A 23,012-nucleotide genomic window follows, 5' to 3' on the forward strand; every position below is an offset into this window, starting at 1 on the left:
GTCATGTCTCTCTCCTCATCTGAAATTCTGCAGATTCCACTCTCACTTTCCTCCGCTGTGTCTGTCCGACAGTGTGAGATAACATCTTGACGGCTGGTTGGTGTACGTTTTATCGAAGAGACCTACCGGGACATAATTAGCCCGCAATGCCCTTTAAGTGCTCTGCGGAACGTTTTCGGCCTTCGGGAATAATGAGAAGATTTATGGGGGTAAACAGAAGCTAAAAGACGAATGCCACTGCTGCCTCTCAGAATGTGACTGAAAAAACAATCACAAAATGTCAATGAAAGTCTTCTGTAAAACACATCAATAAACACGACAATCCAATTTCCCTATTTAAATGAAGGGACAGCGAGTGCCGGTGAGCTTTGGTGGTTAGTGGAACAAAGTCTGGCGTGTCAAATGTCTGAGAGTGTCGCAGCCCAGAAACCCGATCTCCTCGCTGCTCCTGTGGGATTCTAGACGCCGCGCTCTGCACAGCGTAGACGCAGAGGAAGTTCAGGTACGACATCCGTGAAGGAAATTGAATCACAATGAATTAGCGTGGTTTATTTGCATGTTCCCCCACACTGCCGTTAACACAGTGTGTCCTTGCACAATTTTTATTGTGTGCCTTATATAGAAATCATCTATATCGCATATATATAGCCAAACACATGAAGGCGGCACACATTTAAACAACAGTCCTGTATGTTGGCTCTTTCCTGCACACTATATTTATTAGTTATTGGAATGATTTTTGATCTTGTCCCATGCCTTAGCTGTGTGCCTGCTCAGAGACTTTTACCCCCGTTGGGTCCATGCGGGACTCTGTGTGAGGCCCGTTCTCAATGACAGAGGCTTCTGTAGTCTGTGTGGCCTGACTTCTCTAATCTAAACCATCATCTCCAGATGTCTCCCTTCAAATCCTCCAAAGCATTTGATTAAACGCACGTTAATTAATGTCCTCACTCCTCTGTGCACTTTCTGTGAGTGTGTCCATGTAATTGTTTTGATCGACCGTTTGATTGCGTTTAAATCATAAACACGTTGGGAGTCACCTGCATTCCTGCTTAATGATTTCCATCCGACACATATAATCTACTTTTATTGATATTCACCTTGTGTTTTTGTTCAGGGAGAAAGGGATACAAAAAGAGTTTACAAACTAGTATGTCACAAGCCGATGCACATGTTGGGAGGTCTTCCACTTTAATTACTTGTGTTTCCTCTTCATAAACGTCAGAACAGGAGGTTTCTCTTACACAGTGAGAAAAGAGAAAGGGAACAAATGAGAAGGAAGCCCCCTTGATGTTGCTGCGCTGCTGCGTTTCGTGACTGCAGAGGCCCGTTACACATACTGTAAACTCCAAAGCTTCTCGTGAAAATACCAGGGGACAGAAATGAAAGACGGGTCCCTGCATCCTAACACATGGTCGCACACGAGACTGTGTTCTCACAGATGGATGCAGTTTGTCTGAGCTCAGTGTGACTGCTGTCCCCTCTCACAGAGTCTCCACTGATCAGTGGAACGGGCTCTGGGGCTAAATGCAGACGCGGGTCATGGCACCGGCCCAACGTCCAGACCGCCACACACACGCATACTCATGTTTAATCTAGCAAAGTTACACAACAACATCACCAGATTCCACCTGTTCACTTCCAGTCAGAGCCGAACTTAGTATCATTCCCAAAATAAAGATTTTGCACAATGGAGATCAGATGTTGTAGCACTGTTCAACGAAGCTTTCCAACTCTGTGTTTTTTTACTCATATTAGTTTTCAAATTGCAACATTCGCCTAAGTTGGTGATGATGGTTTTGGGCTGTTTCCTCCCAGCTTCATACCGTACCGTGTTTGTGTTAACCCGAGCATCTCCTCATCCCACGTGAAAGGTTTTGATTAGATTATTCACAGTTTTATACACAATCGCCCATGTGACAGTATGGATTCCCCCCTTCCAGCTTCTTGCCCGACGGCTCCACTCCCGAAGCAAACACAGTTTAATTTACAGCCGTGTGCGCAAGGTTTTCCTGCCCAGCGGGGTCCTTGTGGGTTTCCCGGCTGTGCTTTGAATGTGGTTTATGTGTTCCGCCTGCGGTCCGAAGCATGAACAGTGGTAGTCATCCTTTACATTTTATGGCGCTTTCTGGAAACAAAGTCTTGCAAACAGACGAGTCGCTGAGCGTGCTTGTCAGCGGATGGAAAATGTGAAAAGTTACAGGCTTTATTGGCGATGTTTTTTTTTGTTTGTTAGCCGTCTAGCAGTTAATGGTGGGGATGGGTCGTGGATTGAGATCAATAAAAAGTGACACGTGACTTGCGCGAAAAAGCGATACTGGAATGTACCGGCACGGACTCTTAGAATCAGAAGGTGTCAGGCAGACCCGGCCTGTCTGAACGTACCAGGCTTTCTCTTCGTTCCTCTACATTCCTGCTGATTATAGAACTTTCACTACTACCTTTATGATTGTTATAATTATGAGACCATTACATCCCTGTAGCTATTCCAGCTGAGAAAATGTGAATTCAGGAGGAGAAACAGCTGCTCCCTGTACGCTACATTAATGTAACCCATAAAGAGCAAGACTCTCCCTCGTTGGAGTCATTTCCCTGTCATTAAAAGCCTGGGGGCAATGTCAAGATGACGGCAAAGAAAATAGCTGCACTCGTGAATTGTTTTATATTTTGGTAATTCTTTACTATATACAGCTATTGTTTTGCTGTATGTAGCAATGATAACATGGTCTGATGGCTTTTTTTCATGTTTTACAATGGAAGGATATATATAAATCTTAAAGTCAGCACGTTGAAACTGCCAAGAGTTATTTGCAGCGCTCCAAATATATTGTTTTCAACGATGACTTCCTTTGTTGTTCTAGCCCTTTGCCATGGACCTATAACAAATCGATGGCCAAGGCCTAATATTTTCCATTCACGTAAATTAAGACTGTGAGCTGTGGGGTTCACAAGCATTTCCTCTAAATAAATTTGTACCTAGGTTCCGGAGTCTTGAAGAGAGAAATGCAGAGGGAACATACTTTTGGGTGCATATCTGTGCCAAATGGTATGGAACTAATCTCCACTGAGCTATTTCTCATTAGAGATGGGCCTCCAGGAGGTGCATCGTTGTGTGGACTGGGAGCAGGGACAGGGAAGGAACTGTCTGTTCCTGCAGATGGGCTTCATTTAGTGTTAGGCAGTAATAACTTTCTGACAGTTTTATTGAGGTAAATGGCAGTGGAACTCTGCGTGGAGGAATTTCCACTGCCATGCTGTTGCTGATTAACACACACACACACACAAACACAAGGACACACACAACATGTGCCCGGGCTTTATTCAAACCCACTAGTAGCCCAGGTGCTGATGCATCACATGGCTGTCCAGCGGGAGCCGGGTGTAATTTACCGTTGGCCGATTAATATTCAATGTCCAGGAGGAAGTGCAGTTACAGCTTTAAGAGGGAAAAGAGCAAACTGATTCAAGACTTGGGTTGAACTGGGACCACAAATCAAGCTTGTTTCTACGGTGAAGGTGTGATGAGTAACCCAGGGTATCTTCCTCTGGCTTTTCGCTCCAGCGAACAAAGAGTTTTGTCTGTTTAGAGATCCCTAATCTAAACTCCCAGTCATCTTCCGGTGGTAGGGGGGCAATGGATGGGGCCCTGCCTTGACCTGCAGGGGAGGGTGCAGACGTTTAAAAGCTTTAGCTGCTTTCTACATGATGCAGAACCAACCATACATTCAATCTAAAAATGTCAAAGTCATTCATTTTAGAGCATCTTTGTGCATAAAAGGAAGGATAACAAATACATGGGGATGTTTAACCCCTTGGGGGTGTTTCTACATCAGTGAGATATCGTTTATTCATAAATAACTGTTATGAGTAGAGTTACAGTGTTGGAACCAAAATGGTGATGATTATAAAACAGAATCAGAATTTTAGTGCTGTTGCATGTATTGGGTCGGTTTTGAAAGGGGATTTAAATGATGATGGCAACTTGGCAACTGGAAGATATTCAGCCTGGGAGTTTCACATACAGTCCCTTCCTGACATATGTAAAGACATAAATCACCGACATTGCACGGCTTCCCCTGGAAATACCTCTGGACGATTTATTCCTAGTGAATGTTGCCAGTGACTGGCTGTGCCGTAAAAGACCAACACTCGCCTGCTTATTATACATCCCAACCATGTATAGCACTGAGTGCACAAAACGTTTAAAGAACCTCGCCTGCACTCCTACTAAATACCATTAGAGTCATAAATTTGAAGCACAGCATCATCCGGAGATAAAAAACTCTGCTGGAACGGTTTGATTGCAATATGCAACCTCGTCGAATGGGAGCCTTTTAACCACATATGGCCCAGTACCACGTCGTCTGCTTTACAGATGCATCTTCAGTGTCTTGTATATGTGTGTAACGGCTCCTTTACGTAGAATGTGCAAAACTACCTTGCTGTGTTCCTGCCATGTTCGTATGCAATGCAAGTCTCCTGTCAGTTGTTTGCTGACCAAGACATATCTAGCAAGAACGTATCTCCAAAACCCAATGAAAAAGAAAGCAGACGCATTCAGAGTGAGTACCACACTGTACTGCACTGCTGTGGATTGAGCTGTACTGTGTAGCGCTTTATCTGCTGCAGCAAAGAGGAGGGTTTTGCTGAGTCAGCGGGAGTTCGCTCGGCAGTGACGAGTGGGCCGCAAGGATGGAGCTCAACACTGCCGCTCCCTGGCAGACTCCACGGGCTGCACCCAGGGTGAAGGATCATCAAAGTAGTTGCAGTGGATGTTTGCCCCAATCACAAGCATCTGTCATAGATTATACCCCTCCTTGAGTGCTCTTTGGTGTTTCCATAACTGATTAATGGGTGTATTGTTCTTTAGCCATTGTGTTGGCTATTGGCTCAGGTTTCTGCCTTGACTTTGTATTATGGGGAGCTATTGAGACGACTTTGTCAGTGGGAAACATCCACTATTCACTAACTCTCTACAGATGTGCTCTAAGTTGTTCCTACTGTTATTTTGGTCTCACTGTTGCTTTTGCAGGACATATTTCGCATTGAACTATAGGGTATAATGCTGCAAATGATGTGTGCATGAAGATGTGATTTTGAGGGGAAAATGTGTAGTTCAACGTGGAAACAAGTGATGCAACGGAAATGACAACGTTACTGAACGTCGTGTCAATTTCATTTTTTTCACTTTTTGTAGACAACAATGTCGAAAGATACCGTGTTTTTGACTGTCGGCTGACTTTTCTTTTCCTCTCTCCCACAGAGAAACTCTACAATTCAACTGGACGGGAGCTCCGGAGAGCCCTCTTTTCCCTCAAGCAGATCTTTCAGGTAATTATATATTTATATTAAGTATTTTCCTTTACGCTCGATCCATAACAAAATACATTTTTACAATCTCCAGCTAATGCATCCAGCGAATTCCAGTGTTTTGACTGTTTGTGATGAATGGCTGCATTCGTCAGTACGTGAAGTGTCTTTCACCAGGGCTCTGACTATGCCTTTGAAAGTTCACACACACTAACACGCAAGAACGCGCACACATGGACACTCAAACCTGGACACGGCATTGTTTTCTCGGGGCAGAGTTGTGTTGCTCAGAGTCTGCCTTCGTGGCAGCTGTGGAGTGTTCGGGTCTGGTCATACTTCACACGCGGGGCTGGCCTGGCAGGCAGGCGGCCAGAGAGGGGGAGGGTTGACCGACAGTTGGATGGAAAAGAGAGCAACAGACGTTTGTGCAGGCCCAGAATAGATTAGAATAGCTCACTTTTTGAGCTTTGTGGGGATTCCATCGAAGAGTGAATTGATTATTCTCGTTGTGGAATAAAATATCCTTCTGGCCTGAAATCACTATAACTTTTCTACATTGCTGTAGTGCATTGTACATGTTGTAGTCATGGATTAGGGTATGATTGTTATTATCAATTAGTATTGATTAATAATGTACACATGTACACAATGTACACAAGTAAGGGATTTTATGAAGGCTGACATGAGAAATGTTTATATATATATATATATATTTAAATAGCGGGTCCGTGGGGGGGGGTGAAACAAAAAAACATGTTATTGTTTAATAGAAATGGCTTTTCAAACGATACAGTCTGTGGTTCTGTCTTTGACAGTATTCCCGTGTTTGTCCTCGACCTTTTTTCAGGATGACAAGGACCTGGTGCACGAGTTCGTGGTGGAGGAAGGACTGACGTGTTTGATAAAAGTGGGCGCCGAAGCGGACCAGAACTACCAGAATTACATCCTCAGGGGTACGGCAACATTCCCTATCACCAGTAAACTCTAATAAATGCTTTCCTCCTCTACTTTCTCACACCTCAATCTACAACACGTGCTAATCGAGGATGTTATCAATCAATCTGGCAACACGTTTCCTCCCATAAACCTATCCGGAACCATATGTGTTTACATACACCATGTAAATTGATGATTGTGCTTGTCCACCTTCTGACACACACACCTAAAGTGTATAAACAAGCTAAAACGTGTGCCGCACATAATGGAAGTTCGGCCAAGTTTAGCAGCTGGTTAATTTATCGTTCCCATGTTGGTAAGGTGAAAGGTCACATGAGTCGAGGTTGGGGAGGTGCAGGGAAACTAGAGGACCAAAGGATTCATAGCACTCACTGCAAGGTCACTACCCTTTAACAGCCTGCTGTGAGGGGGCAGGTCACACATGCTTAAGTAGCCAATAAAAGTTCTGGCAGGATATTGCAAATCATGAAACTAATTTCCCCTCCTCTCTTTTTTAATTTTTTTTTTTTAACTTTCTTTCATTTATCTTTTTGCTCAAGATGTTCCCTGATGTTTTCACAAATATGTGTCAAGCAACTTGAACCAGATCATCATCTGTTGTTTATTTATTTCATGTGCATTTCATAATCTAACTGTAGACCAAATGACATCCAGGCCAACTTTTGTGGTTAGAAGTTACAGATAAGTCTAGAAATTCGCAGTTGAGACACCTCTGTTGCTATTTCCTCGTAATTCCTTGTTCCAAGGAGTCACAGTGTACGTAACCCTCACGGTTTTTAATGGACATTTCCATCAGGTTTTACCCTCTTTCTCGTTCATTCAATTAGATGATGGATGTTCTTAAATGCCTGCAACCTGTTCATGGTTGACCTTCTCCATTATTGAAAAGAAAACAGAAGATGAAAGGGCAGATATCTGTGACAAAGTACTGATATTGCATGAGACAGTTTTAAACATGAACATGACCCCCATCCCCAAGGACTCTGAAGTATAATGTTTGATGCTCCACCTGAACTTGGCCTTGTCCCTAACTCAGACAGATATATTTCATGGGGTAAAAGGCTAAGACAAGGATGCGAATGACAGGCTTTTGGAAACTTGTACTACATGTAAGAGCTGTCATTTCGTCGGCTTCTCACTCCTCCATATTGTACTGCCTGTTTTCCCTTTACCTCCCAAATAGTTCAGATAAAACATCTGTGCCAGTGTATTTATCTGGGACTCTCTTAAATGGGATGTGTAAATTCATCAGTTCATCTCTGCAGACTCTGCAGTTCCCCCCTCTTCATATCTCTGCATCACCGTGAGCAACCAAACCAAACTACCATTCTCCCAAAAGCCGGTTTAACCAGTTTTATCTCCTGACCATGTGTGAAAATGAGGAGTAGCAGATCACGCTCCCTCAAGAGCCTGGTGTTGGAGAACACGAGTCGAGCATATGCTGCTCTACTATCTGAATAGATGTAAATGCTTTGCAGTCCAAGAGGAACTACGTGAGGAGGATTTCCAGGGGGCAAATATATCCGATTCAGGAAGTTTTCAGAAACGAGAGAGAACAAAGAACCAACAGTAATTGTTTTGGTATCAAACGTTGATCACTCCTTACAAGAGTTGTTTTACTGTCTTTCAAGTAGAGGCCAGTAGAGGAAAAAAGAATAGGAATGCAGCCTCTGTCTGGTGTGCATTAACAACCTCCCAACAATACAGTCTGGCTCTCGTTCACGAAAAAGAAAAATCAATCCTATGGTTCTACGATGAAAAAGGCACAGCCACACGTGCACACCACTCGGCATTCATTTGACAAGAACAGGTTCCGAGCCTTTGCTCTCTGGAACTTTGCCGTCATTGTAATAGGAAGTTCCTCCCTGCAATCTACACCATTTACTCACATTTTCATTCCTTCTTGTCAAAGCCCCGGAGGTGTCTGTGGCCAGTCAGTGCTCCATCAGTGGTGTGGGGTATTTTTCGGGGGTCTGCATGGCTGGGGTCCAGCCCCCCTCTGCGGGCCTCTCACACCTGGCTCGGAGGACTTCCAGGGCAGAACTCAGCCCCTTGGAGGCGTGTGTTTTTTGGCCCGTGGGGAAAAGCCTGTATGCCTTTATCACCCCATCAGTGGGAAAGGGTGTGAGGTCACTTTTTCTGAGGTGCCTGTGCCATCTGGTCCTCCCGTACGCCTCGCACTCAGTCATAGTGAAGTGCTGCAAACATGCAGGGGCCAAAGAGGTAATGAAGGGCTCATTAGGGATATTCTTTCATTTCATTTGAAAGATTTAGTCCTTTCATTTTTAACCCAGTTATTTGGGGGAAAAGACACATGCAACGTGTTATTTGAGTCAAAAAAAGAAAATGTCTATTACAGCCATGCTAGCAGAAAATAAATAAATAAATAAATACATGTCCCAGTAACAAATAAGTCCTGACAGAATAGTAAGTAATCCAACTGCCCTAAAATGAAAGCAGATTGGGCTGGAGGTGAAAAAAAGCTTCTGCGCTGAACTCAATATGTTTCACATTGGTAAGAAAAAGATGGAACTCATTATTCTGACCAAAAATGGGAGACAAGGTGGAAGAACAAATAACAAGATTTTTCCTGGATCATTGGTCCACTTGTAGAAATAACACGAACAAAAGTAACAACTTTCTGTCATTTTTAGCTGTTAAAGTAGCAGAGAGTGGAGAGATTAAGTACAAACCAATTAGGGTCAACTTGAAGCAGTTTATTCCCTGCTTTGAAATGTTCACTGTTGACATGCATCAGCACAAGCTAGTAGAACCTATTCTGAAGTTTTTTTTACCCCCTTGGTTACATTTCTATGAATGTATTTCATTGTCAAACGTTGAATACACTCATGAATCTCATCACATACTGTATTATTTTGTACATTGTGTACATAAGCTTACTCTCCATAAGTTATTTTGGTGAATTTATCCACAGAAATGGGTGTTATGTCATGAAAAGTCCAAAAGTAGCACTGTATCAAATATATTATGCCCGTACTTCATTTTTCTTTTCTTTTCCCCTCTTCCTATCTGCGTATCTCTCTCTCTCTCACCTGCTACCATTTTCACATGCTCTGTTTTTAATGACGCGGCAGTTATGACGCCATAAATTACTGCACCTTGACAACCTTGTTTCCAGAGGGAGCTGCTCAGACGGCCTGGTGGGGAGAGGGAGATGTGCTCTAGTCAAGCATTTCATGGCCTCTTAAACTGTCTGGGAGGTGGAACTGCTCCAAATGCAGCGCTCAGCCGAGCTTTTAGTGTCACACACAGCAGCCACGAGGAGAGCAGCCTTTTTCCGCACACCTGAAACACATGACCCCTTTGTTTGAATATTCTTTTCTCTTCAGGGTTTCTCCGTGTGGTTGCATTACATTTTACATTAAGTGCAGTAAGAGGGAACATACAAGAGTGTGTTTTACTGCAAACAAGCACAATAGCTGCCCAGTTACTGTGTTCACTTGTGTGGTACATACTTTAATCAGTGAAATCAGCTGTTCTGGTTTAAGTTTGATAGTAAAGGTACAAACCTCCTGTGCACAGACGCAGTAGGGACCATCAACCATTGTACAACCTTTGATATTTTTTGTAATTATACAAGCTTGGTAATGATCGGAAGATAATTTTTCCAAAAGAATAAGAGATTTAAACGCTGGTCTGGCTTTCAGATAGAAGTGATGTCATCTAGCTATTACTCAGATATGTCTATTAAAAGTTTTTCCAATGTTTCATTTCCTACTTAATGATATTTTATTTCCCTTAATTTACGATTAGGATAAATATTTCTCCGTTGGTAAAAGTTCTTAAAACATTCAACAGATTCATAACCGACGTCCCCCTTGGCTTGTTTGTTTCATGTCAGGTTGTCCTGTGGGAAGTCCATATCTTGTCTGGATCATCTGGATCTCTCTGTCTGGGCTGGTTTGAGAGGCTTCGTGCAAATGTATCAGCATACATGCAACTCATTACAGGTGTAATCCTTCCCTTGTTTGAGCGATGTAGGATAAAAGGACATTCAAGACGGACAACACGGGAACCGCTGACACACATACATGTGATACCTGAGCGAAAAGGAGCTGTCTGGGAAAGCCCTCGTCATGGCAATGGAAACATGAGCTCCTGGTTTGTAACGAGATCCCATGGGAACACATGCACGTCTTCTACCCGATCTCCCGAACCTTCAGAGCCGGCTCCTGCTGACCTTCCTGCAAAGCTTTATGGGAAAAACACTCCCCTAGACTCACTCATCCGTGAGACGGCTCTTGCTCTTAACGGTTAATTCATGCACACTTTATTTTAATGTTAATCATTTAATGTTCAGGTTCTGAAGGTCACCTGACAAGGAGAACATGGTTTGTTTGAAAGGACACTTCACTCACCAAAACAAAGTAACTCCAAATAAATATGACGATTATTTCAAAGAGAAAAACGTTTTTTTTCTACCTGTCTGAGACTTCTCTCTTTCGGGTTACAGGAATGACTTAATTTGGTCAAAGGGATTTTAGGAAATGGCCCACATGGTTTCACTGTCTTTGTTCTACTGGAAACACTTTGTCTTTGCTTCCAGCTCTATTTAATTCGATCAGCATGGACTGTTTCATACACCACCTGTTACTTTAAGATACGTTACCCACAGGATAGCACTCGGATGATTAAAGTTAGAAAGAGACTGATCGGTAAAAAAAACATATGCTGCTGTCATGTTTTTGGTTAAGCTTAGACCCGCCCTCTCCTCCCCTGTCAGATCCCGCAGACCCCCACAGCCCCCCCTTTAGATCCCCTGCACTCGAGCAGAAAGCTCGCATCTGAACCTAATTCATCCCACGGGCCAGACCTGGATGTTCTGCCTTCCCCTTTTTGCTCCCTTCATCTGTTTTCTGCCTTAGCAAACCCAATGGCAGTGGAATCCCAGCGCTGCACTTCAGAACTCAGAACTGTATGTAAGCCAATTATATCACAATGAAGTTTGCTATAATATAATTTACCACAGCTCATCTCAAGTGGGTGGATGTTATGCAGTAGCTGTTCCCCAGTCTTCCCCACTTGGATGAAAATAAACTCATCCGATGGTCTTTAGGTTGTTCATTGTCTTATCCCAATTTTTGTTTAATGCAGTCCTATAGAAAATGAAATCTATTAGCTTATACTAGTTTGAATCCATAGGAGATGGAAAAATATTACCCGTATTTGCATTATCATTTCCTCGTGGTGTACTCGGCTCACTGGGCTCATCACTGCAATAGTTCATCAGGTCTGCGGTTCCCGTCCAGCTTCCTCAGCCAAATACTGGAAAAGCTCCTCCTGCTGTTGTTCCATGAGCCTTGTTTGTTTGTCTGTAGGGAATTGGTTTTGGCTTTGGCCCTCAGTAAATTGTTTCAAATACTGGTAAACACGTATTCAGGACTGAAATGTAAGAATATAGAATATATCTTTCCATGCAGTAAACCCAGAGGAAGGCAGCTCCCTGCTAATGAGCATCATTAGATAAAAAGCGCTAAGTTCTCGCTCTGTCGGATGGAGATTTGGCTCCTTTCCCAAAGTCTCTGTAGAATAAATGTTGCAAGCTGATGGACTGTTTGGCTCACTCAGTGAAACCAAAGGGGCAGCGTGGCGAGCGGAGTGAACGGCCTTTACCGAGGGGAAACTGTTGAGTCGGTTTCTTGCAACCTCATAGATAAGCGCTTACTTTTTTTTTCCTTCCCAAAGCGGGCTCGTTTTCGGTGCTGCCACCCAGACCTCAGAGTGCTTCTCACCTCGGCAGTGGTCAGGGAGCAGCCCTTCCTGCACATTCTTGGGGTTGTGGGAGATAATTGCTGTGGTTTATGGAGGGAGAGGCCCTGAAGAAACACTTCCACTCGACCTCAGTCGAATTTGTTTTTACTCCTCACAGAAATGCTGGTTCAGACGCAGGAACAGGGTCTGCCTCTTCCTCACGGCGTGTCACCGGTTCCCTTCTGCAGCTTGCTATCATTCAAGCGTTCTCTTTTCTTCTAACATATGTTACGTTTTGAAAGAGACGTGAGAGTGCCAGACTGCTCATTGAACACTTCCAAGTTTCTTTTTAGCGAAGTCTTTTTTTCCTTGGCTGTCCTTGCCCATAATGGCTAACATTTAAATTCTAATCACTGAGCTTTGAAGGCAGCTCGATGTCTGCCAACATCTCCTCACGTGACATACATGCAAAGCGACTTAGTGATGTTATTGTTGTACTTTGTGTGAGGTATTATAGAGCTGCTCATGATTGCTCCAATGGAGGCCCACATTTTTTGGCCCCAGATCAGTGCTTGAAGTTGACGCTGTCCTGTGAAGACTCAGCGCTCACATGCTCTTCTTATTAAACCAGTTCCAAAGTTATTGATGACTGTATGTTTTAGAGTTTAAAAACAAATCCCAGGTTCTGGACCCAGAATCTGCTTTTCAGAAAGGTACAAGGCTGGGAAAGTAGACCATAGTATAAAGATTTTAATCTTACTTTCAAAGCCTGAACTGCAACACACAGGTAACTTTCCACTTTCCTGAGCAGTTTCACGACTAATTTAGTCACAAGTGTGTGAGAATCAGTTGGGTTTGAAGTTCACAAAAGGCAATTGCTTTGAGAGTAATTAAATCCTTCCTTTAAACATTTTCCGACCAGACATTACGTTTTCCTTTTTCTCATATTAAAGTTTTTCTTTCAGACAGTTACGGTGTAGTTTAACTGTTCACAGGTTAGCTGCAGGGATTTATGGAAGTTAAATTCTACATAAATGACAGCTTTTGATGACGGCATTTAATAATTCCAAGGAGAAGCAGTTTTAATGAATTTGACAAAAAGGTTAAGGATTTTGTGAAGTGTTTGAAAATCATATTCTTTCTGCATCTCAGCTGATGAAAATGTGATGTAGAGATTTTATTTCACTTGGCTGCATACTAGTTAAAAATAAAAATAAACTTTTAATGACATCTAACATTTCATGATAGCATGTCAGAATGGTCTAAAACTTATTGCATTTTGAGGTTGACTTTAGGGAACAATCAGCGACGTCTTATCTGTCAGCGGCTGAACATTGGCGTTGCGTAATGACACTTTAAAAAGCCTCATTACGACAAGCTATCTTTTCTCACCCGCATTTTCAACGGGACATTCCTCAAACGCATAGCAGATACTGTCCACAGGTGCACACCAAAGATAAAAGTCAGACTAGCGATGATACTTCGGGTCATACTGTGACTACTATTTTCAAAAGAAACTTCCCCTTCAGCAAAGCTCACTGCCGTTTGCGTGTTACTGTAAATCGTTAGTTCGGCCACTCTTTTTTTACACGGTATTTCGATCATTTTTCTGGGTAAAACCACAGGGATCGGTTTTGGGCTCAATAGACCAGCTGTAGGTCCTGTCATGACTCCTGTCGCTCGTCCCTCAGCGGTGATCTCATGCAAAGAGGGGGAAGCCGCGGGACGGGGCGACACCGGCCCGTGCTGACTGAGGGGGTCAGTCGTGTTTTCATAAACACACTCTGATGCGGTCGGCTTCGGGTTCGCCACGATGTCCCAGCCGCTGACTGCCGGGGACGCACGGCTCCCAGGGCTGTTAGGGGGGCTCTGGGCTGACGTGTTGTGTGTAATTAACCCTGATTGATAAAAGATGAACGGCCCCTGCTGCTGCTGCTGCAGTAGAGGGCCGTCAGCATGCACGCACACACACACACACACACACACACACACACACACACACACACGCAGACAGAGGCTCATGCACTCATGCGTCCACCCACACACCCTCACACACCGCGCACACACAGCAGCTGCACCTGGGAATTTTGGCTTATCTGCAGATTATTCATGTTTTTGGGCAGAGGAGAGGAACAGTGTTTGACAGAATCTCCTCATAACATGTCTGATGAAACAGGACAGGAGGAGATTACACGGCCTTCAGTCTGAGAGCCCCTCGACAAGTCTGCTTAAGTGTTTTATCAAGTTGTTGGTCAAAGTTGAGGTTTTTATGTTATTTTCCACTGTTCAAAATACCCTTTGTGGTAGCTCCATCGCCCATTAATGAGTCTCCTGTTGAGTCTCACATAGTTGTGCATTCCATCACTACAAGCTCATCATCCTTTGTCACATTAGAAAAGGGGAGAATCACATTTTCTTCCAAAGGGAAGGGATATTAGGTATTACCCCCCCCCCCCCCCCCCCCCCCCACCACCACCAAGGCTATTAAGCTTCTGCCAAGAAATAGTCAACCAGGCCTTTAAAAAATGTTCCACTTTCTATGTCTTAACGTGTTTATACAACTAATCTTTTTATCCCACGTGTCAGCTAATGTATCACCTAAAGTTGCAGTGGCTTCAAGCTGAGCGGATCCTGTTGCTGAGGTCTTCTGTGTGAATGAATTAACTCCCTGCGGGAGATACTGTTAAAAAAAGAAACTACATATATAAAATGAGCTTTTTCTCTGTTGCAGTTCTTTCCAGCAATGTTTGTCTCCCTCCCCCAGATCTCCTTCTTTAACAGAAGCCCTACACTTGTACTGCCCCACCATGCAGATCCCCTGGCTCTTATTTTGTTCTTACTTATGTATCCTGTTACAGATGGAAGTCATGTGCGCATCCAGTGAGGCACTAAAAGGTTTCTCTGCTGCAATCGCTTTAACTTTGATTGCCGGAGGAATATTGTTCACCCTTTTCACTGACAAGGCATATATTGTTGCCACCTGTGTCGTTGTTCATATGTGCATATGAACATTCTTTGAAAAATCTACATAATTGTCCATACACTAGTTTATAATGGCAGATGATGAACTAAACCTCATCTCTGTCTCCGTCCTTCTCTCTTTCCAGCTCTGGGTCAGATCATGCTGTATGTGGACGGGATGAACGGCCTCATATCTGACAATGAGGCGGTCCAGTGGCTTTACACGCTGGTTGGATCCAAGGTAAAGATCATGAACATTCAACACAGTAGACTTGTCTGTGCACTGACAACTTTGAAGTAATCACATACTCCTCACATCGCCTTCTAGTGGCCAGAGTTTGTAATGTGCAGCCGAATAGAAAAACACTTCACTCTCTTTTCCCTTTTGTGTAAATGTTGAAATAGTATTTTGCATTCACCTTTTTATTATTTAAAAACATCAAAACCCCTTTTTGTTCAATAATTGTGTATTGCAACTCCCCACTATGAGTGGTCATGTGGGACATTATGATTGGATTGTCGCTTGTCCAGTGTTAATGCTGATGTGTCCGCTTTTCAGACGCATCAAACTAACGAATAACACTGGTTTTCTCATCACTGACATCCAATTGTTTTATCTCTCCTTATTTGTTGTGTTCATTCAAAGTGTTATTCAACTGCATTAGTAATTTAAGATTCTTCTTCAGTTTGTTAGAACCCCGTCTTATTTTTATTCGGATTGTTGCAAGTTCCTATAAAACTTTCAAGTGGTCCCAGACTGGAAGCACAATAGGAGATCAGTAGTAGTTGGAGGTAAAAGGCCTGGCTCATCATCTATTTTGAGCTGTTCATTTATTTGAGAAAAACCATTACATTTACAGTTGAAATTGAGTGCATTGTGTGTTACGTGCTTGGATTCAGGGGCTGGTGGCACATTTTTTCTTTCTGTGTCGACTGTATTTCTCTCTGTGTGTAGTTCCGTCTGGTGGTGAAGACTGCGCTAAAGCTGCTGCTGGTGTTTGTGGAGTACACCGAGTCAAACGCAGCCCTGCTCATAAAGGCTGTGAACTTTGTGGATGCCAAAAGAGGTGAGCATAGTTAAAGTGTGTACCTGCAAACCGAAGGAACAGCCAGGGCATCGAGAGCTTAGCAGACTCTGTTGATTGATCGCTTGAGGCATTAAACTAAATTAGTTTTACCTCAATGTTTGTTTTTTTCAGCTCATGAGGGATTGTTTCCATACCTCTAAAATACCTTTCAGAATATAATTTATCAAGTGAAGCCAGCCATCAAATATTAAAGTAATACTGTAAATACTGTAAATTCCCTTCTAGGATAGATTTCTCCTTCAGTTTTTTCTAACTGAGTCCTCCATGGTGTTGGCTGTGGTGCTGCTCAGCAGATCACAGTCTCCTGTTACACAGCAGTTAGATCAGATGTGTCCTGTGCAGCTTCCGAGCTACGCATGGAACGAGGCTTATTGAATAGGCCCCAACTCCTGTCCGCAGCAGGGTTCAGTTACCTCCGCATCATGCTGTTGCATTGAGCGTCAGCCATGCAGGGGGGGGGTCGGGTATCCCTCTGTCTCAGCTCCCGTATCCCCTCACTTCTGCTGTTGCATAAGAAGACTGAACCCGACCTCCAGACTCCTGATGAGAGGGGTTGGACCTGACACTTTAGTCTGAGGCACATGGCTGCTCCAGGGATCTGCCAATTCTGATTCTGATTCTCAACTGCAGTGGCAGCATTTCTCTCACAGGAGCCGTGAGATGACAAAGCTATTTGTTTTTTGTTTGTTTTCTACGCCCTAAGAACAGCAAATGGATTTAATTAGACTTTTAACTGGTAGAGTTTGTCTTTTGATATACAATGTGTTGCGGGCCTTTTGCTGCTGCAGAAACCAAGCTGTGGTCAAACATCATGGAGATCCTCGATGAGAAGGACGGAGTGGATACAGAGCTGCTGGTGTATGCAATGACACTCATCAATAAGGTCAGTGGAAGAAAAACACCTTCTCTCTTTTACCAGCTTTCGGAAGGACTTAAGTAGGATCTGACCTCACTCCTTTTTGCTCCCCCTTTACAAAGTAGTCCTTGCAGCAGCAACTACGTGTTCATTTAATCCACAGTGAGAATGTGTCTTGTTTTTTCAAAGTGCATGGAAAAACTTGATCTAATGCATATTGCAGGGACGGGTTAGAACTCTTAATGTGTTGTTTTTTTAATACGATTGCATTTCAGACTCTGGCAGGCCTCCCAGAACAGGACTCGTACTACGACATGGTCGACTGTCTTGAGGAGCAGGGCATCGAGGTCATGGCCCAGAGACATCTGAGCAGAAAAGGCACCGACCTCGACCTCGTAGAACAGTTCAACATCTACGAGGTGAGAAAAGCAAACGTCTGCCGCGTCATCTCACCGCGGCCGGCTGGAGTCACATGACTTCTCAAAAACGCACGCGGCACCCGGCACCCGGCAACAAAGTGTTCTCTGTGACGCCCCCCTTTATCCAGCTGACTCTCCGACACGAGGACGGAGACGATGAAACCCAGTTGCCCCCCAGCGTCCGCAAGGACCGCAGACGGGCCAGCGTGGGCGCCGCAAACGAGAGGCGAGGCCTGGAGAGGAGACGCAGCCGGAGACACTCACTGCAGAATAGCAGGGGCCACACCTCCGCCCCAGCATCCCCCTGCAGCCCTCACTCTCACGCAAGCAGCTTCCTGCCCTTCGGTGGTCGACGTGTTGAAGACATTAGCGAGAGGTGAGGACGGTGGAATGGAGAAGTGGATGAGATTTCAAAAAAAAGAAAGAAATCCTTGCATCCAATAGGTGTTTAGCCGGCGGGGTTTGTTTTGATATTGTATATTTTAAGCCCTGAGAGGCGCCTTCAACTGAAATGGAATCACAGATTATTCCTCATCCATTGGTCTTTACTCCTTTTGACACAAAACGGGTAGTATAAAAGTCTTGTTTCATAGTTCAACCCTGGAGAGACGCGTCTACACTGTCCAGAACCAGAGAATTTGATTATATAATAGCTCAACAAGAAGAACGGCAGAGAGGAGATAGTTGCTGCTGAGTGACATTTGAATTGATTTCCCCTCTGTGGAGACATTCCTCTTCCTCACATGGAAGTGGGAAGCTTCTTTAAATACGTGATATGAGCTATCCGCTCTCTCTTTCTCAAGTCATGCATCCTTTAGGGCAGAGTGCATTTAACTCAAACTCCACGCGCCATCTGTTTTTTATACAGCAAACCTTTGGGACTACACAAACTCAGGGAAACCACAACTGGTGATTCGGGCACCAAGCAAATTGCAACCTTGTTTAAATATGCAGTAGCTTGGAATATTGCCAGCAAAACAACAGAAAAACGTAGTTGGACGGTGTCCATGGAAGTTATGTCATCCTTTTATTCCACTTTTTATTAGGCTTGTATTCTAAACAAAGAATTGTTTGTCGCGTAGCGTGTGCCCTAATATTTGCGGTTGCACTCAGGCTTCAGGTACACTTAAATTCAGTCCAGCAGGTCATATGATACCGTCGCAGTGGACTAGCTTCTTCCAGTCCGCCACAGGAAATCCAAGTAGCCTTTGAAGATACCCATTTCCCATATTGTTAATGAAACCCAGACATCTGAGACCGATCCAGAAGCAAAGTGGCCACAGACTTGTGAATTTTCAAAGTATCCCAGACTATCTGCTCAAGCAAACAACATATCTTATTCATATAAGATCCCCAACACTTGTTATTATATTTCATGTTTTTCATTATTGTGAGTAGCAGTCACATGACCTAAGCTGGTAAATAAGAAATAAGTCAGCTAATGACACTCAAAACGTCGTAACTCTCATTAAATATCCATTTCTAATACGTTTCTGACTGTCAAAAGCTACTAACCCTTATGCTCGTCTTTGAATGTTTGTCTCTCTTGTTACACTTCTAATGGTTTCGGTGTCATTTCTGTGTGTTGCCGCGGCTTCCCTCCGCTGTGTGTTTTCATTGTCTCTGTCCACTTTGTCTTTTGTCTTGCCTGCCTACATCCTCCCTCTTTTCAACCCTTAACCCCTGCCCTCATCACAGAGATGAGGACGAAGAGGAAGAGGAGGAAGGAGTGGAGGAGGAGGAGGAGGAGGAGGGAGAGAATGAGGAGGAGGAGGAGGAGGACGAGGCAGATTATGAAAGTCATCCAGTCACTGAGTCCTCTAGACGGGGCACTCACAGGTATTTTAGGCCAACTGGTTCCAAGCGTCCTTGTCCTTTGCCCTCTTACAGTTCCCCCCTAGTTTATCTCCCATGTGGCCGCGTACTCTGTTGTATTTTGTCATCCCAGTGGGGCTCCGGCTGTAGTAGACACTCCTAACGGGTGTTTGAGCTTGACGTGTACGGGCAACACCCACACCGAAGCCAGTGACCAGCCGCGGCAGACAGAATATGTCAGCACTGGAAAGACGTATCCTGTGACCACTGCGCCTAAGAGGACCTCGGGTCCTCGGTGGGGTCCTCGGTGGGGTCCTCGGTGGGGTCCTCGCCGGCCACCTGACCGCGTCGTCCGCGTTGCCCCGAGCAAAGTGCCAGGCTCAGCGTGTCGTTATTGTCAGACTACGTCAGCCTCACCCCGATTACCTCCCCCTAACCCGCCACCTCTCCCTCCGTCCCCTGACTTCAACCGGAGCCAGGTGTCTGTCGGGGGCCGAGGAGAGTGAGAGGGGCCCGGCCAGAGAAAGGCACTGCAGGTAGAAGGCGGAGGGCAGTTCATCTAATTGTGTTAGACCAGATGAGGTACCACGACCCCCCCACCGCCATCACTGGCGTCCGTGCAGCTCACTGTACACTCATTAAAGACACCTGCAAGCATCACAAGCGTAAGAGCAGGTCAAGTAATGCTAAAATGTAAAAAAATAAAAATAAAAATAAGTTCTTCTATACGGCACCCAATCAGGTTTTTGTGTTTGTGACTTAGTTCCTCGCCTCCTCGTTCATCCTTTAAAATGTTTTTCTAGATAGTTGCATGATCTGCCATCTCCAAAGACAGACTGTATCAATATTACTTCCTTTTTTAGTTGCTGGAAAGAATCATTTTGCTGATATTTTCTAGTCATCTGTCTTCCATTGTGGCTTTGCACCACAGTTAATCCAAGACAGGTCGATACATTAATTCAAAGCTTTAAGGAATTCCGTTTCATGACACGTTTCTCTTAATTGTTCATGTTTCCATAGAGGTCTGCAGCAATAGGAACGCGATAGTCAGTACAGTCGTTGTATTCTTTTGACTTTTTCTTCAGTATTATTACCTTCTAAATAGCATGCTGAATAAGAGAGACATACAAAGATATTGTCTGATGTGTTGTGGTCTTGCAGCCCTCCAACCTTTGACTACTGTCTTGTTTTCCTGTTTGAATGACTAACAATCAATCATTATTTGATCTTTGGAGTATCTGATCTGCTTGTTACCCTCTTTTTTTCCCCACTTCCATCTTCAGTCTGACAGATATAAACAACTCTCCTACATCTTACACAGCTAGAAAGCCCTGCTGGGCCGAAAGGTAAGATCAGGTGTCAAAGGGTCAAAACTAACAACAGTGTATATGGACCAGATGTATCAGAGCTCTGAGGTTTTGTGATTTCTATTAATAACAGGGAGATGTGCACATAATTCAAACTGCCTGAAAGGGTTGTAGTTGAACAGTGGCATGTTGTCCAACTTTTCTAAGACCAGAGGGAGAAGAGCTGAACACACTTCACACAGTCATATCTGTGTTGTCCATCGTTCTTCTCTGTCTTTCAGTAGAAAAGAGGTTTTAGGAGATAACAAAGCATTTATCTCCCCCCCTTTTAACAGAATCAATGGCAATGGCAGTCCGTACCCTGGCAGGCACAAGGCTCCCACATCCCCGATTCATCGCTTCACCACCACAACAACCTCCACACCAGAGTCCCATGCGGGTGACCGGTTAGCATCTCAACTTCTCACAGTTGATTTAGAACATTTTGTCCCATTTGAACAAACTTTTATGGTGTATTAAACTTTTCTTCTGTTAATGGTGGAGGCCGGCCCTCGGAGGCTTGCTTACGTCATCGTACAGACAGCACCAGGAGTCTCTGGCTGCGGAGAGAGAGAGGAGACGGATGGAGAGAGAAGAGCGCCTGCAGAGAATCGAGAGAGAAGAGAGGAATCGCTTCAAGTTAGTCGCATCCAGCGAATCAGAAAACATCGTACATGAAAACATGTCAGAGAAAATATCTTATTTCTTTACCTTGTAGAGAGGTTTTCGATCAATACTGGCTTTCTAGAAACACGTCTTCACTCTGGAGTGATATTCTCAAACACACTTGAGTCATATACAAGCCGAGCGGTCTTTATTTATGATGATTGTGAGAAATACTAAATCAAGAACCTGCTGTATGTTCTGATCTCTGATCTTACCTTTCTATGATGCACTCAACATAACAGTTTCAGTGAAGCACTTCAAATGTGACATTATACAGACTGCGAACACAGGCCCCAAATTCTGACTTCTTTCTCTTTTTCCACCAGTCGAGATCGTCTTGACAAGAGGGACGAAGCGAGACACGCCAGAGAGGAAAGGTGAGTTCATACACCAGACCAGCGCCGTCTACACCCACAGTAAGTGGGCCCCGCTTACTAGAAGCCAAATTCCGTCCCTGCAGGTTCAAGGCTGTGGAGAGGTTGGCCGCCGAGGAGTTTGAGCGGGAGCGTCCCAGGGCGCCGGCGAGAGGACGGACAGAGATCACGCTGTGTTTGAGTCCCAACCCCGCCAGCCGCTCTGCGCCGCGCTGCGCCGCACCATCGGCCATCGCCTCACAGGAAGACACAGATGCCACTGTGCACCGGGCGTTAGGTAACTGCTGCTTGTCAACCGTTTATCCGTCATTAGTAGCTGGCAGAGACTCTACTGGCCTCAGTGCACCTGTTACGTTCACTCGGTTTGACATTAACAATGGTAATAGTAATTGATTGATTCATTCGGCTGCACTTCTGCTGAGAGGGATCGTTGAGATTAACTATTTGATTTATCTGAGTGTATCAAAATGTGATATAGTGGGTTTAGAAAAATTGATATTTTTTTATGTTGTATGTGTAAATGTAGGGTTGTGTCTAATTACTGTAAGCTGATTAAGGAGCTCAAAGGATTTTACTAAATGACAGTTATTTTTTTTAAACATACTTTGGTAACAACTTGGTTATGAAAAATAATAATTGAACTAGTTTTTTTCTCAAAAATGACAAAGCATTGGATTTACGCAATGTTTGTGTGTGTGTGTGTGTGTGTGTGTGTGTGTGTGTGTGTGTGTGCGTGTGTGTGTGTGTGTGTGAATGCTTGTGTTGTATGATCATGAGCTATGGTAAGAAAATTTGATGATTTAACCCGTCTGCAATTAAGAACATGTCAGGAAGCAATTTAAAGCAGTTTTAATTATACACTTTTTTTTTCACATAAATGAAGTACTTCAAGTCACAATTTTCTACTTAATTTCCATTTCTCTTCCAAGGAACAAAACATATTTTAGAGCCAAACCTTGACTCACAGACGAGAACCAAAAGCCCGGCGCCGGACTCGACAGTGTCAGAACCTTCCCCCCCACCTCCCTCCGAACCAGACAAGCAGGACACAGAGTCGCCCGCGGAGACGGAAAATGTTCCTGAGACTCAGAATGCAGTGGCAGAGCCAGCATCAGATGAACATGCAGGCATGGAGGAAGAGAGGCCGGAGCAGGAGATGATTGAGGAACAGAAAAAGCAACTGGACAAGGTGGAAGTGGAGGAGCAGGTAGAGGAGACCGGAGCAGCAGAAGTAGCAGAAGTTGGAGAGCCACGTGCGGCGAATGTGGACTTACAAGAGGAGTTTGAGAAGGAGCAGCCAGCGGTCAGGGACGTCGAAGACGGCGTCCCGCTGAGTGAGAAGGAGAGGCAGAACGAGGAGGTGAATGAAAAGGACAACTGCTCGGCTTCCAGCATCTCCTCCGCGAGTAGCACCCTGGAGAGGGAGGAGCGGGAGGAGAAACTCAGCAACGACATCGATGCAGGTGCGAGCAATGCGAATTGTATTCACTTGCTTTGATAATCAACCG

At 44.4% G+C, this 23,012-nt stretch overlaps 1 protein-coding gene across 6 annotated transcripts in view; it reads left to right on the plus strand.

Moving 5' to 3' along the window:
• Positions 1–23,012, plus strand: part of fhod3b (formin homology 2 domain containing 3b) — a 67,991-nt gene that overhangs the window by 35,723 nt on the left and 9,256 nt on the right. For 2 of the 6 annotated variants that reach the window (XM_040166432.2, XM_040166428.2), the window contains exons 4-17: positions 5,264–5,331; positions 6,158–6,263; positions 15,087–15,181; positions 15,896–16,007; positions 16,817–16,911; positions 17,160–17,303; positions 17,432–17,679; positions 19,002–19,142; positions 20,402–20,464; positions 20,761–20,871; positions 20,969–21,103; positions 21,457–21,507; positions 21,591–21,781; positions 22,434–22,967. In XM_040166432.2, the coding sequence (XP_040022366.2) occupies positions 5,264–5,331; positions 6,158–6,263; positions 15,087–15,181; positions 15,896–16,007; positions 16,817–16,911; positions 17,160–17,303; positions 17,432–17,679; positions 19,002–19,142; positions 20,402–20,464; positions 20,761–20,871; positions 20,969–21,103; positions 21,457–21,507; positions 21,591–21,781; positions 22,434–22,967 (2,094 nt within the window). The remainder of the gene's footprint in view (positions 1–5,263; positions 5,332–6,157; positions 6,264–15,086; positions 15,182–15,895; positions 16,008–16,816; positions 16,912–17,159; positions 17,304–17,431; positions 17,680–19,001; positions 19,143–20,401; positions 20,465–20,760; positions 20,872–20,968; positions 21,104–21,456; positions 21,508–21,590; positions 21,782–22,433; positions 22,968–23,012) is intronic. The other 4 variants (XM_040166429.2, XM_040166430.2, XM_040166431.2 and 1 more) reach the window with 2 other exon arrangements.

The sequence above is a fragment of the Gasterosteus aculeatus genome, chromosome 20, assembly GCF_964276395.1.
Source record: "Gasterosteus aculeatus chromosome 20, fGasAcu3.hap1.1, whole genome shotgun sequence".
Classification (NCBI taxonomy): Eukaryota; Metazoa; Chordata; class Actinopteri; order Perciformes; family Gasterosteidae; genus Gasterosteus; species Gasterosteus aculeatus.